This window comes from Gobius niger (assembly GCF_951799975.1).
Source record: "Gobius niger genome assembly, chromosome: 10".
NCBI lineage: Eukaryota > Metazoa > Chordata > Actinopteri > Gobiiformes > Gobiidae > Gobius > Gobius niger.
This window is the reverse complement of record NC_136861.1, coordinates 18,203,801-18,218,261: the sequence shown is the minus strand read 5'-3', so window position 1 is coordinate 18,218,261 and position 14,461 is coordinate 18,203,801. Positions and strand designations below refer to the sequence as shown.

Below are 14,461 nucleotides of genomic sequence, written 5' to 3'. Positions count from 1 at the left end.
ACAACGAGGTCTCATCCTCTGCCACCATCAGTGTCCGGGGACCTAAAACCACTCTGTTTCGGTGAGTCTTTTCAGGTTGAAATGTATTACAACTAGGTCAACACCACGGTTGAAAGTTTAGGATCATAATTGCAATGTTTACGGTTGCAATTATTAAATTGCAAAGACTGCAAGTAGGTAATATATAATTTGTCATTTGACCTACAATTTACAATTTAAATGATACTGAATGTGTTCAACAAAATCTTCATTTTCAATATATAACCAGTCCGCATTTTTTCCAAATCCTTCAGCCCTTGTCTACACTGGTATGTTTAATCAGAAGGGGGAAACAAAAGATGACTTACCATCTATGATTACTCCCGAGGTGTCCAGATGTTGTGCGGTGTTGAGCTGGGGCCAAGCGCCAGTGGGAAACGAATAAAGTGGAGATGAGGATAAACAAGTCTGAAAAACAGTGAAATGTCCATTGAATTAGTCCAAACATCAATTTTATTTATATAAAGGCTGCAGCTTTATTGCACCTCATTAACTTCGTGTAATATCCTTTGGCCTAGCCCTTGCATGTTTTCATTTGTAATGACAAATCACTGTGTATATACAAATTTCACACAGCATAGATTGAACCTTAAAGTGACCATCGCTGCAAAATATGATGGCTAGAAATAGGAATGCAAGAAAACACATATTCACTGGGAATAGTCTATCTTCCACATCCACAACCTGCCCATGCACCAGTATCTTGTCTCATAGAACCAACATTCCAATGATATCAATGTTTTTATATGAACTATTGCATGAATGTATGAACTTGTTGTTGGCATTACACTTTGTCCAGAAAGAAAGAAAGAAAGAAAGAAAGAAAGAAAGAAAGAAAGAAAGAAAGAAAGAAAGAAAGAAAGAAAGAAAGAAAGAAAGAAAGAAAAAAGAAAGAGAAAGAACATGGCTTTCTTTCACGAGGTAAAGCCCACCGAGACATGACATACTTGTTCTAATCAATAGGCTTCTTATAAAAACCCTTAGTGGAGTTGGTGATCTTTCTCTTTAAGACACTACACACATTTCCTTTCAATACCAGAGCAACAGATAAGGCCTGGAGATTTTGCTCAAATAGCGCAAGAATAAAACATCTGAAAAAATAAAATCTCTTGAGGTTTTCTCTCTGTCCATCCAGTGCTGACGTTTTTGCACACATTATTTGAATTTCATACAGTGTTTGACGTGTGATAATACACCAAAGGCTGATACATTTTATACTGTAGCTGAATTCCAGGGTTCCTGAGCAGGTTTTCTTATCGTGTTTGTTCAGAATAGACCACATCCGGAAAGCAATTACATTTAAACAAGTAAATAAACCAAAAGTATTTCTGATTGTTTTAGCTTCAGATGAATAAGCTGCAAGTTTTCTTTTTGAAGCCTCTATTTGACTTAATAGATTGGAGTGGTGGTGGTGAAGATGACAGAATTAACATTTTCTTTTAGCCATCTATTTTCAAATTGATATACATTCCTCCGTGATGTAGACTGAATGTAGACTAAACTTTCAAAGTTTTTTATACTTTATTGTGTCAACTTTTGTTAAACTAATAGGCCTATGTCAAAACACACAGTTAATGGAATACAGGTAAAATTATAATAACTATTAAAAATAATTAAATCAAACACACACAAAATACATACATGGAAAAAAAAAACATACAGTAAGTGCTTTGTCTTTCTTTTTCTTTTTTGTATTATGTTTGGCTGCAGTGTTGGTCAAAGAGAATAATTACTGAGAAAGACTCATCTCCAGATTAGAATATAATGCATCATTAGTGTAAGTAGTAAATAGTAATCAATGGGCATATCATATTTAGCAAGAGACGGGGGAAAGTGCAAGTTCAAAATTGTACATACCTTCTATGAGCTCTGTTATACTGAGTCCTTTGACCGACGATCTTACTGTCCCAGCTGTACATTTGCATACATTTACAGTTAAAATATGCCACGCATCACTTACTAAAAATCAGGCACAGTTGATGTGAAATATTATTTCTAGAAACATGGAACCAACGCTTTAGCGACATCGTTCCCACCCGGACTCCAGACTGTGAGACACCGTTTACAGCAAAGCTCAACACCGGGCAAAACAGTGGATGCAAGAAATTACTTACGTTAAAGCGCAGTAAGTGCAGTGACTACCATGTTATTGTACCAATAACACTACTAATCTTTAAGAAGCTATAGGTGTTGTTGACATGAGTAACACTTTATGGAATATTTGCAGTTTGTTTGCTGTGATAAATGCAATGAACAAAATCATGTTTACAAACTATTATAATTCATAGATTATTTAAAAAAATAAAAAATAAGTCGTATGCTATTTCTATGTTATTGTGCATTCGAGTGTTGCAAAAAATAAGGGTATAGCTTAGTAGTGCATTGTACATAAATTGAAATGACTGCTGTTGTTAAATGTCTCCATCTGAATATAATTGCATTGCCTTGTTGCAGATTACCGCCTGAGCCACTCACATGTGCGCTGAATACTTCACAGCTCATAAGATGTGTTTATGCACCCAAATGTATCAGGTGGGCAATGTTGGCGCGCTGCTCTGCCTGGCAGCCTCTCTCAGTGGCGGCAGATAGCTTCCAAAGCACGGATGGACTGAGTTACATTCAGAAGCACTTTTGGCGACTCCACAAACTCTGTGACAAAGTGGCGTCATTGTGCATGTGTCACGCTCGCTGCTTTGGCTCTCGTTGTCCTCACCTGCCTTCTGGTGTTGCCAGTTTGGAAATTAGGTGCGTACATCTGTTTCTCTCTGCTGCAGTGAGCCTGTCTCAAGTGGGAGGAAAAAAACTAAAATGTCCTGTTTATGTCAAGCATACGAGTGGCAGTCTTAGCAAATTATGACATTAGTGCCCTTGTGATCTATTTACCAGTGAGCTCCTAAACTATCTGGGAGTAAATTTAGCAGAAAATGAAAGTGCTTTATCACAGTGCTGCAGCGGTGTCCTCCCTCACCTTCACTCTCTGTCTTGCAGATTAATAGAGACCTTCTTGTCAATGGCGCTGCTGTGGTCAAAACTTGCCGCCGTCCTGCCTCCTAATGAGGATGAGTTTCCCCTGCAATTCACTGACAAAGTGGACTCAAGTGTGGTGGAAATGCTCGCACGATCCAGACAACAGCTGTACGGCGACGCCACGAGTGACCGCCTCCTGCTCACCGCGCAGATCATTTTGGACTTTTCCTGGGAAAAGCTCAACACCGGGACATGGAGAGATGTAGACAAAGAGTGGAGGCGTGTGTATTCCTATGGATGCTTGTTTAAAGTGGCTGCGCTTTGCCGGAAAGTTCCAACAGTGGATGCCGTGCAGCAGGCAATCAGGACTTGTGACATGGGGTTACTGATGGGAGCAGCTATAATGAATGACGTGCTTCAAAGTGTTGTCAGAATACTGCAAAGTGAAGTGAGAAGAAGCAAAGAAGAGGATGAAGAGGTTACAGCCAAGGTGTGTGATACACTTACACATTAGTCGGCAGTAGAGTCATTGTGTTTATTGCAAAATCACAACAGGAGAAGCAAATGTATCCAATCTTATCCGCCATTATAGTAGGTAATAATGTGGTGTTACATTCAAGCAAAAAATTAGAAACGGTTAAATATCTGATACTTTGTTAGAGGGCCACATAAGAAAAATGTGGTAATGGCAATAAGTATGGTAATAATACCACAATATGAAACATTGAATCTTCTACAGAAATAACAGGAACAAAGGGCATAAGACTTGTACCTCAGGGGACTAATTTTCAAATGAGATGAGTTTTTTTTTTAACACAAAATATCAAAAGCCAGATGGCCTGTTTAAAACCTTTAACAAAACAGCAAACAGAAGACATTACAGACCATGTGGGAATACTCCTTTTATTTGTCATGCCTAAAATGATCTGAACTAATAAGCTTGGTCTTGAAATATGCAGGTTTTTTGAAGATACAGGTCCAATAAAGATGAGATTGATAAAGATAGAGTTGCTATTACAAAAGCGTTTGAGATTTTGTTAAAGGAGTTTATGTTTACTTTTCATTTGTGTTCATGAGGTAATTATCCAATCAGAAAGCAGAATGAGCCCTACACTTTGGTTGCCAGATTTTTTTGGGTTAAAGGAATATTAAAGGATTTTTGACATTGGGCCTCATTTCCTGGTTATCCAGAGTGTTGTTGATTTCTGGATTTTTTTATTTTTTTATTCATGCAGTCCTTATATTTGAAGAGTTTAGTGGCGCTAGGCTAGTGCTAGGCTAGCGCATGTCTATGGTAACTAGTAGCCTGCATTAAAAACAGACTACCGATATAAATGTCTGTGTTGACTAAACAATTTGAATTGAATAATAATATAACCATTTTGCATTTAAAAGAACTTATATTTGAGCAGCATCAGCTTCCTGGTTGTAAGCTACACAGTTGCGGAGTGATCTGCTTGGTTATCCGATCTACAGTAGTTTGTTTACCTGCGGCCGGCATTACTACACGTGGAATTCACAAAGGAGCTTTCTACAAATCAGATATGGCAATGTTTGGAGGACTACTCGATGATTTTGAAGAGGTTTACAATAGACATGCGCTAGCCTAGCACCACTAAACTCTTCAAACATAAGAAAATCAACAACACTCTGGATAACTAGGAACTTAGGCCCTATGTCAAAAATCCTGAAATATCCCTTTAAATTGAAATAGAAATAAATCGCATTCAGCTATTCCCGAGAGACTGAAGTGACAATGTGCTTTTGGTATCTTTGAAAGCTGTTACCTACAGTTACATGAGCTACAGTCAGGGCTGTATAAGCATTAGCTGCCATCCCCGTTTTTCCTTCCCTTTCTCTGGTAACATTTAATCAAGTGTCAGGCCAAATTAAAACCACTCAGATGCAACTTTGTATTTTGTTTTTCACATTCAACAAAATTAAAGCTTTAACTTCAGGGGTATCAAAACCCCCCCCAAAAAACACCACAATTTTATTCCCTTGTTATCATCGCTCTCTAAGCTTTCAAATTTGGCTACGCTTTAACCAGTCTGAAAAAGCCTTTGTTGTGTTGGCATCATTAACAGAGAGCGAAGATTGAGTTGCCGCGGTGCCCACACGTCCCTGTGATCAAAGGCGACTTGGCAATTCCCCGGGTAAAGTGTCCTTCGCTGGAGAGCTTCAAGTCCAACTACCTCCTCCCGCTGAAGCCTGTAATTTTGGAGCGGACCATTGACCACTGGCCTGCGCTTAATGACCGTCCCTGGAGGTCTGTATTTCCAAGTCGTGCGCTTTGCCAAATCAAAGTAGCATCCACACATTGAATTCACTGTATCTATTATAATCGGCTTCCCATCTTTTGTTCTATCCCCTCTATGAAATTATACAGAACTTATTTACTTGCTCTATAGTGGAGGACTGCCCTATTATGCACATTTCAAGGTTCACATTTTTATTCTGGCCCTCTTCCCGAATAGCGATGCGCGATTTACATTTCAAAAAGCTTGTTTATTTCATACTAGCCTGTTAAGCAGCACCTCATTCCAGCCTCCCATTTGAAGCAGGCCATTTAAGCGCATGCCCCCCCCCCTTTACCCCTAACCCCTTCTGATCAGATTGGCCGCCATTCACTAACCCCAATCTGTCAGTAATATATATTAGCCCGCTGCATTGTTATTGCTTTATTTGGAAAAAGCAGCACGCACGCAGTTTCTTTGAGTTGCTTGTCTGCTTGTTTTCAGTGGGTTCGGGAAGTATTCACATCCCTCGAAAATGCCTATGTTGTTATTGACAGCATTGGACTGTCAATGATTACGTCTGATTTAATTATTCTGATGCTAAAAGTGGGAAACTTATTATTTATGCATTCTTTTTAAAAAGGCACACTTTGGTTAAAAACATAAAATATGTGAAGCAGGTTAACCCCAGAACCCCTGCCTGGACCAAGCACATTTTAGTAGTTTTTGTTGCGTTTTTTATCACATTTTCCTTACTTTTTTTGTACATTTATGCCACATTTTTGTCACTTTTTTGTCATGTTTTCATTACTTTTTTTGTCACATTTTCATTGCTTTTTAGTTGCATTTTTTGCGACATTTTTATGACATTTTCATGGCATTATTGTCGTGTTTTTGTCAGATTTTCTATTATTTTTTTGTAGTGTTTTGGCCACATTTATTTATTTATTTTATTTGGTTACACTTTATTTTACAATTAGATTTAGTACAATGTAATGAGCTCTGTAACAATGTGTAATTACTTGTACCTATGGGTTACATACACAATGGAATAATATGTATGTGTAGTTTGTAGGTACATAATGTAATAAGACATAATTCTAACCTTAAGCCCTAACACTAAGGGTCTCGTGTCCTATTACATTAAAGGGACTATACAGAGTTTAAAAATGTTAAAATTATGTATTTTCCTCCCCCTACATGTTCCAGCAATGTCCTAAGGTGTAGAATGAGCCCAGACCTGTTCACCACAACTGCTTCTAAAATCCCGCGCTGTCACTTTACTTTAGTTGTTACTTCGGGTCCGAATAGCCATCATGCACAAGCTTAATATAGAAGGTGCAGTTACACGTATGACCTGAGGTGGCAGTAGTGAGTATAAAATCGCCAACTTGCATCTAGCCTCTTTAAGTACCTACAAAGTACTTATACACGTTATTCTATTGTGTGTCAAACCCATAGGTACAAGTTATGACACACTGTTACAGAGCGCATTACATTCTACTAAATTTAGTTAGGAACAATGTATCAAAGTACTGTAAAATAAAGTGACACCTTTTATTTGAGTGTAATGCAACTGTATTCAAGCCACAAAAATGTGACAAAAACATGTTAAAAAAGCAACAAAGAATGAGATGAAAAATAGACAAATTGATATTTTAGTATCAGACTGCTGCGTAATAAAACCGAAATTCTTCAAAGAGGTCTGCAAACTTTCTGACAGCACTGTAGATATTTGAGTCAGCTGAAAGTGCAGGGATATCCTTCACTGTCCCTGACTTCTTGACAAGTGTCTCTTGGGTTTGACACCTGACATAAGCTCCCAGCTCCTCCGGTGGACCGGGCAGGGCAGTGTCACAACTGCACATTTATTTCTGTGCGTGTGTGTATTTCTATGGAAAAGCTGTAGCGATTGGGATTGGATTAGATTCTGGTTGTGCGAGTGCAAGAAATATTATGCAATTAGAAGTAACAGATTTTCATTTATGGATCCAAGGAAATATGCAAATGTACAATTTATCAGAGTGGTGAGGCTTTCATTGTAATTTCTGGAAGGAATGACTTTATCTAGCACTGCTTCATTAGTCGCAACGATGTAACTGGCCTCATAATGTATCGACTTAATGATTTTTAGAAGCTTTTTGAGATTTTGTTTTTTGTTTTGAGATTTCAGACTATTTGTTTTGTTTTGTTTTTTTACTTTAAGCGTACAGGCTATTTGAGTCCCCCCTCCTTGTCTGCTTTATAGCCCAGTCAACCTCCATGGCAACAGACTGGCTTTGCAGCTTTTACTTTGGATATACTTTTCTACTTTGCCTGTTTTGGTTTCAGTTACATAACTTTTTCCTGCTATGGAACAATTTTAAAGACTTCCTCATCAAGATTTTTTTTATTTTTCATTCTTTATTACTATGGCAACGGTTCTCATTTTTCATGAAGCTGTGAAATCCATCTATAAAAAAGGCCAACCTTAAAGGGATATTGTAGGATTTTCGACATAGGGCCTCATTTCCTAGTTATCCAGAGATTATTCTGGAGATGTCTATGGTAGCTAGTAACCTACATGAAGAACAGTCTGACCCAAGCACAGTGCACCTGAGGCAAATCACTTTTAACACCAGACTACCAATATAAATGTCTGTGTTGACCGAATCATTTGAATCATTCATTGAAATATAACCATTTTGCATTTTAAAGAACTTATATTTGAGCAGCATCGGCTTCTTGGTTGTACGCAAGAAGCAGCAGTGGAGTGATCTGCTAGGTTACCGGCTCTACAGGAGTTTGTTTACCTGCGGCCGGCATTACTATATGTGAAATTCACAAAGGAGATTTCTACAAATTATATATGGCAACGTTTGGAGGACTACCCGATGATTTTGAAGATATTTAATGCAGGCTACTAGTTACCATAGACATGTGCTAACCTAGCACTAGCCTAGCGTTGCTAAACTCTTCAAATATAAGGGCTACATGAATTTAAAAAAATATACACACAAAACAACACTCTGGATTACTAGGAAATTAAGCCCTATGTCAAAAATCCTGAAATGTTCCTTTAAGTCTATTAAATAGAAAATGCTTGTGTTTACCTATTCATTTGTTCATTACTTTATCTTTATTTCAATTAATCTCTTAACCCCCACCTGAACTGAGCACATTGTCTCCAATTTGGCATTTCCCAAACCTAAACGTTTCTTGACAAAAAGAAACGAGGATGAAAATGCAACAAAAGAGCAACAAAAAATGACCAAAAGGCAATGAAGAAGTGGCAAAAAATTGACAGAAACACAGCAAAAAAGTGGCAAAACAAACTATGAAAACATGACAAATGCGATTAAAAAACACAACAAAAAATATCAAAAAGTGGCTAAAATCAGAGGAAAAAGTCCCCAAAAAATTGGTCAAAAATGCAATTTAAAAAGCACCCCAAAAAGAGCAACAAAAAAGTGACAAAAAGGCAATGGAAAAGTGACAAAAATCCGATGACAACGCGGCAACAACGCAAGGAAAAAGATCAATTTAGTTCAGTTTGATAGGTCTTTCAAATGAGGCGTTAGCTTTTAGATGTGGGCGTAAAATGAACTTGGTTAAGGCGGGGGGTATGAGGTTCATTTTAAAGCCAGTGATGGTTTTAATACAAATACAGTATAGAATTTAAATTGTATCACGCCTTACAAAAAAAGAGTACCTGACATGCAGAGGCTGTTAGCATAAAGTAATGTAGAAAATCAGTCAGATGTAACATATCAGTTCTTTTGTGATGCATTGTGGCTTCTTGTGTAAACTATCGTCTGTAATAAAAATAATGTATCAATATATTGAGTGCACAGAACAGAAAGAGGCAGGGGATTTTCTCTTGAAAGAAAAAGCTTCATGTACAACAACAGTATGGTGTACTGAGTGGGAGTCAAATTTCATGTCTGCTGTTATGAAATGTTTGCTTGTTCTGTTTTTCCTCTGTGTGAAGCATAGAGTACCTCTGCAGTGTTGCCGGCTGCCGGACTGTTCCCGTGGAGGTGGGCTCCCGATACACGGACGAGGAGTGGTCCCAAACTCTCACCACAGTTAACGAATTCATCGATAAGTTCATTTTAAACAAAGTACGTTCCTCCTCAGGAGATTTATTTTCACCAAAGATGCCTCTAAAAGCGTGTTTTTGACTGTTTACGTTGCTCCGCCAGGATCAAGGGAAGGGCGTGGGTTATCTCGCTCAGCACCAGCTTTTTGATCAGGTACAGTTCCCAATCCGTTTGATCCTTTTGCCCATAAATACGTGCACATGCCCTTGCATTCCCCCAGTGCGTCAAATCCAGAGCCTTTTAGATATTTACCCTTTGGAAAAATTACAAAATAATCTGCCTATTAATAGATTTCTCCAACTGATATTTCCACCCTCATAAAGAATGTGTTTTTCTCTCTGCCAGCTGTCACCCTCACAATGCATTGCTCTCAACAACATTGACTTTTTGTCCTAATTTTACCCTCCCAGTCGATACATTGTCTGCTCTGAACTTTATGAGAAAGGGCACCTTGTCAAACTAGAAAAGTTAGGGCAGTGTATTATAGACTGTGGACGACTTTATGTTTTTCGCACCAGAATACATATATCATGCCGGAAACCTCAAATGGCTTTCTGAAAACAGGGGAGCAATATTTTATCCCCGTTTGGCGTTTAGAATAACTTTCTCTAATGCATCAGGATGTATTTACTGTATATTGTGGTGTTTCAAGGGCTGTACTGGTTTGTGCTTCATAAGAGGCCTCAGTATGCCATCTATTGGATCAAAGGGAGCGTTGTATTAGCATTTTTTTGTTGTTGCAATACTTTACTACGAGTAATTACAGTGTCCTCATTCTGCTTCTCGTGTTTCACATTCATGTTCCAAATGCATGAATAAATAGTTAATGCAGTAATTATGCAGTAAAAGTCAGATATTCAATGCAAATATGATTTATTTAGTGTAGTGTGGTTGCTGTGGCCCATTTGTATAGGCTCGCATTGATAATTGATACTAGAGTAAAAAAAAAAACAAGGTCACTTTCGTCCAAATGTTTCCCTATTGTGTGTTCCTTGTCGTTACATTGTGTGTTTCTTAAAGTTTTAAATAATTTTAGGTTTTAGTTGCCAATATGCCTTGCAAATTTAGTTCATTAGACCTACAAAACATTACACTGCTATAGATTCTTTCTATTGTCTTCAATCATTTTGCTTAGGCTTTGAATGTAAAAGAGTAAATTAAAATGATGCCTTCTTCACTGGAAACTTGTTCTAAAATATCTGAAGATGTCATTTTGGTTCTGATGACATGTTTTGTTTCCTTTACAATCTTGCACGCGTAATGTCTGTCGTTATTCTAATTCACTGCTGTCACTTACCGTTGCACCGCTGAGAAATGGTGATTAATTCAGCACGGTTATTGGAATTGAGTCGTTTGGCGAGATGAGTGTAAAATGGCCCCGTGATAGATCCGCCTAATGCCTCCTCAGATACCGGAGCTGAAGGAGGATATCCGCGTCCCTGACTACTGTTGCCTTGGCGACACAGACGAGGAACACATCACGGTCAACGCCTGGTTCGGTCCCGGGGCCACCGTGTCCCCCCTGCACCAGGACCCCCAGCAGAACCTTCTGGCACAGGTGAGGCGCTGCTCCGTTCCCTCTCATCAAGAGGAAAGTAATAAAGTAATATACCGTAGATGATGCAATATCTATATTGGACAGAAACCACAATACAGTATATCGCAAAATCACTGCAGTCGTCCATCTGACTGAGATTTGTGTATTTTTTTGCTAATGTGGCCAAAAAACAAAAATGAAAAGTAACTTCAATGTGCAAAAGTTCAGTCATTCAGTGAATTGTGATTTCTTTTGGTCCTGATTAAGCATTTCATTCGACACAATTTGACTGTTTTTAACTTAAATTCATTTTAATATAGATCATATATTTAAAAGATTATGAATAAAATAAAAATAGTTTCAGGAGAGACACTACTGTAATTGTTGAGGCACAAAATCCATATATATCAGAATCTGGCATAACAGTCACGAAAATACATGCAATTTTTCACCACTGCTAATTTTGCATGCAGTAAAATGGTACAGAATAATCTTGCTCTGACTAAATAGTGGAGCAACATAAAAAAAAAATAGCCAATTCAGCCTGGATAGACTCAGAGACAAAAGCAGTGATTAGAAAGATTTATTGACATAAAGATTTTTTGCCCATCACACCCCAGCAGTAGACATCGATATACGGATTAAAGTTAGTATGGATGGGAAGGTTAGAGTTAGGGATGTCTTGCCATGGACACTGGTGGTGATATGGGAGACTGGTGAAGGATGTAGCAGGGTGAAGCCAGACAGAGGAGGTAGTGAAGGGGTGGAGGTGGGTCGCAGCACAGCTGGGAAGCTGACGAGCCATGAACGCTGGAGCTTAAACACAGGACAGGGGGCAATGATTGGCTGCGACGACGGCGTGGCAGGTGATGCTGAAATTAGTCTTCGAGGTTGAATTTGTACCGAGGCTTCATTACTACAAAAATAATATATCTTTTTGTATATTTTTTCCATTTCTTTGACCAAACATCTATTATTTTTGCATATTCATTCAGCGAGTTAAATCAAACTGTGTATAGTTATTGCTTTCTTATTAGTTGGCAAAATGCGATGTGCGCTGTTGATTGTCAGCTCTTATTATATTTCTAGTTCATATCAGGGACGTGTCATCATTGAGGTCTGTTTATCACGAGGGACCCTTTGTGCATCTATACATCTAGGTGGTAGGAAGCAAATACGTTCGCCTCTACTCTCCGGAGCACACGGACAAGCTCTACCCTCATCAATCATCGCTGCTCCACAATACCAGTCAGGTGGGATTGACAGTGTTCGGAGATAATACGTGTCGAGCCGGAGAAATAAATGCAGTATTTCCAATTTTCTGCCTCCTTTTCGCTGCAGGTGGATGTGGAAAACCCAGATACCGAGCGTTTCCCGGAGTTTGCCAAAGCGCCGTATCTCGAATGTGTGCTGCAGCCGGGAGACGTGCTGTTCATCCCTGTTCAACACTGGCACTATGTTCGCTCCTTAGAGCTCAGCTTTTCAGTCAGCTTCTGGTGGACGTAGATGTGAACATATTTGATAATTGTAACAAAATAAATAAATGTTAATAAACACAATATTTTATATAATTTGTAGTATATTGAGAAAACTGTCATTATTTATCATCCCCTAAAGCAGTGTCTCACAACCAGATTAAAGATTAAACCAGATTTAAAAAGTAAAAACTGAGTTAAATGTCAAGATTAATTTCAAGTTAATTACATTTTGGGAGTTTTAGCTTCTTTTTCAACATTAACACTATTAAATACTGAATAATCTTATTTTAGTAGGTCACTTTGTATTAATTTTGGCTAATATTGATCCTTGAGATAGGCCGGGTACTTCTTTTTTTTGTCTGCGAGTTGGGAGTGACAAAAATTACACTCTTTTTTTATTTGTTTTGTATTGTACATAAATGAACAATGTAGGTCTATAGCCCTTTGCAAGAAGCTACAAAAAGTTTTCTACATTTCTACAAACACCTGATGAGTCACATTTTAGATGCATTTTTTCTCAACATCTTCAGCACAATCTACCATAATTTTGGTGAATAGTAAAGTATAAACATAAAAAAGTCATTTTGTTTTTGTAAATTCTTAATGTTGAAGTCTGTAGTCGCAGTTACATCTTTTAAGCAGTAGTGCTCTGACATATTTGTTATGTATAAAATGTCTCTAAAGTTTGGAGACTACTACAGTACAGTCAATTCATTAATTCCAACTTTAAACTATTTTTTATTATTATTAAGTCTTTCTCTTTCAATATCCATGAACAATGAGCCCATAGATCTTGAGTTTTGTTGGTTTACTGAAGAACAAAAGCTATTGTTCTCCACATTCAAATCACTGTTGAAGGAGAACTTGAAATCAAAGCAATCTTCAAAATAAACTAAAGTAAAAGTGCCTATGAAAAACTTTTTTCTTTTTTTAAATGTAAAAAGGGAAGAAGTCTAAATTATTAAAAGCTTCGTTCGTCATAAATGTGTTCTCTACCTCGGAATTACTTTAGATCAAGGAATCCTGGCACAATCACCTTGAGAACTACAATTTTTAAACAAACCAACCTCACTAACAAGTTAAGCCAACCAAAATGACAAAACGAAATATGAAGCTCTCGTTAGCAGCTGATTCAGGCCTTGGTTTTACAGTTTCCCTAATAGCATGCCATTGTACGCTGACAATATCCCAGTCCCACTCCTGTCTCCCATAGGTCTTTTTTCAATCAAGGGCACTAATTAGCAAGTAGTATTCTGGCAGTGTGACACAATTAAGAAGACGGGGGCCGTATATACAGCGTGTATTTGATCTGATTTTCAGCCAAATTCAGTGCGAGCTCAAAGTGGCGTTTGGGGAAATAAACACAGCAAAAGGAGGTCTGCCGTATTTTGTTAAGAGTCTTAACAAGGAAAGAGAATTAGCTCTGCAGGTGTTTCTGGCCTTGAAAGAGGACTAACAGTGTGCACAGTGCAGTCACTGTTGAAGAGCTCATGAATCTAGTGTGGACAATTTTAGGTCCACTACAAGAAGTGCTCTAAACGTTGTAATGTACAGGTACTGTTCTTTGAAGACATGTGAATACAGCTAAAAACATGAAAGACGTTAGTGTTCTTTAGGTAAGTAGAAAGTAACAAAAGCTGCTACAATTACCATTACTAATCTATATTGCTTCAGCTTCTCTCAGTCTTGTGTGAGTAACCTAAAGAGTACTGCAGTTCTCTGCTCGCCCTACAACCACCTATCATGCACATTCATAGTGTGACAGTGGCATCAGAGCATCTACCCATAATCTCAAATGTTGGTTTGATCCCAGGTCACAGCAGTTGCTAAACATACAGTAGGTGTACAAGTAAAAGGCACTATACACGATTTTATAAAGGTTTTTAAAAAAAAGTTTTAAATGTTAGTTGTGTCTAAACTCGGCCCTTATCAGTGTTTGGGGCAACGTATTACAAAAGAAATGAGTTACAAAAATATATTCGTTTTTTCAGTAACTAAGGAATATAACATATAACTTACACAAAATATCAGAATATATTTGTCATAACAATTCAAGTAAGTCGAGTTACAAGTGCATTTCAATGTATGAAGGAAAAGAAGCCAAACTTTGAATGATGATCA

At 37.9% G+C, this 14,461-nt stretch overlaps 1 protein-coding gene across 2 annotated transcripts; it reads left to right on the top strand.

Moving 5' to 3' along the window:
* The first annotated feature begins 2,093 nt into the window (after positions 1-2,093).
* On the top strand, positions 2,094-12,387 carry kdm8 (lysine (K)-specific demethylase 8). 2 transcript variants are annotated; one of them, XM_079564477.1, is made up of 9 exons: positions 2,094-2,164; positions 2,494-2,784; positions 3,028-3,496; positions 5,094-5,275; positions 9,214-9,346; positions 9,428-9,478; positions 10,734-10,883; positions 12,023-12,115; positions 12,204-12,387. In XM_079564477.1, exons 1-9 carry the CDS (start codon positions 2,136-2,138, stop codon positions 12,366-12,368), a joined length of 1,563 nt encoding a protein of 520 aa, XP_079420603.1. In that variant the 5' UTR covers positions 2,094-2,135; the 3' UTR covers positions 12,369-12,387. The 2 variants fall into 2 exon arrangements, with proteins under 2 accessions (XP_079420603.1, XP_079420604.1); XM_079564478.1 differs by lacking the exon at positions 12,023-12,115.
* Positions 12,388-14,461: the final 2,074 nt, after the last annotated feature.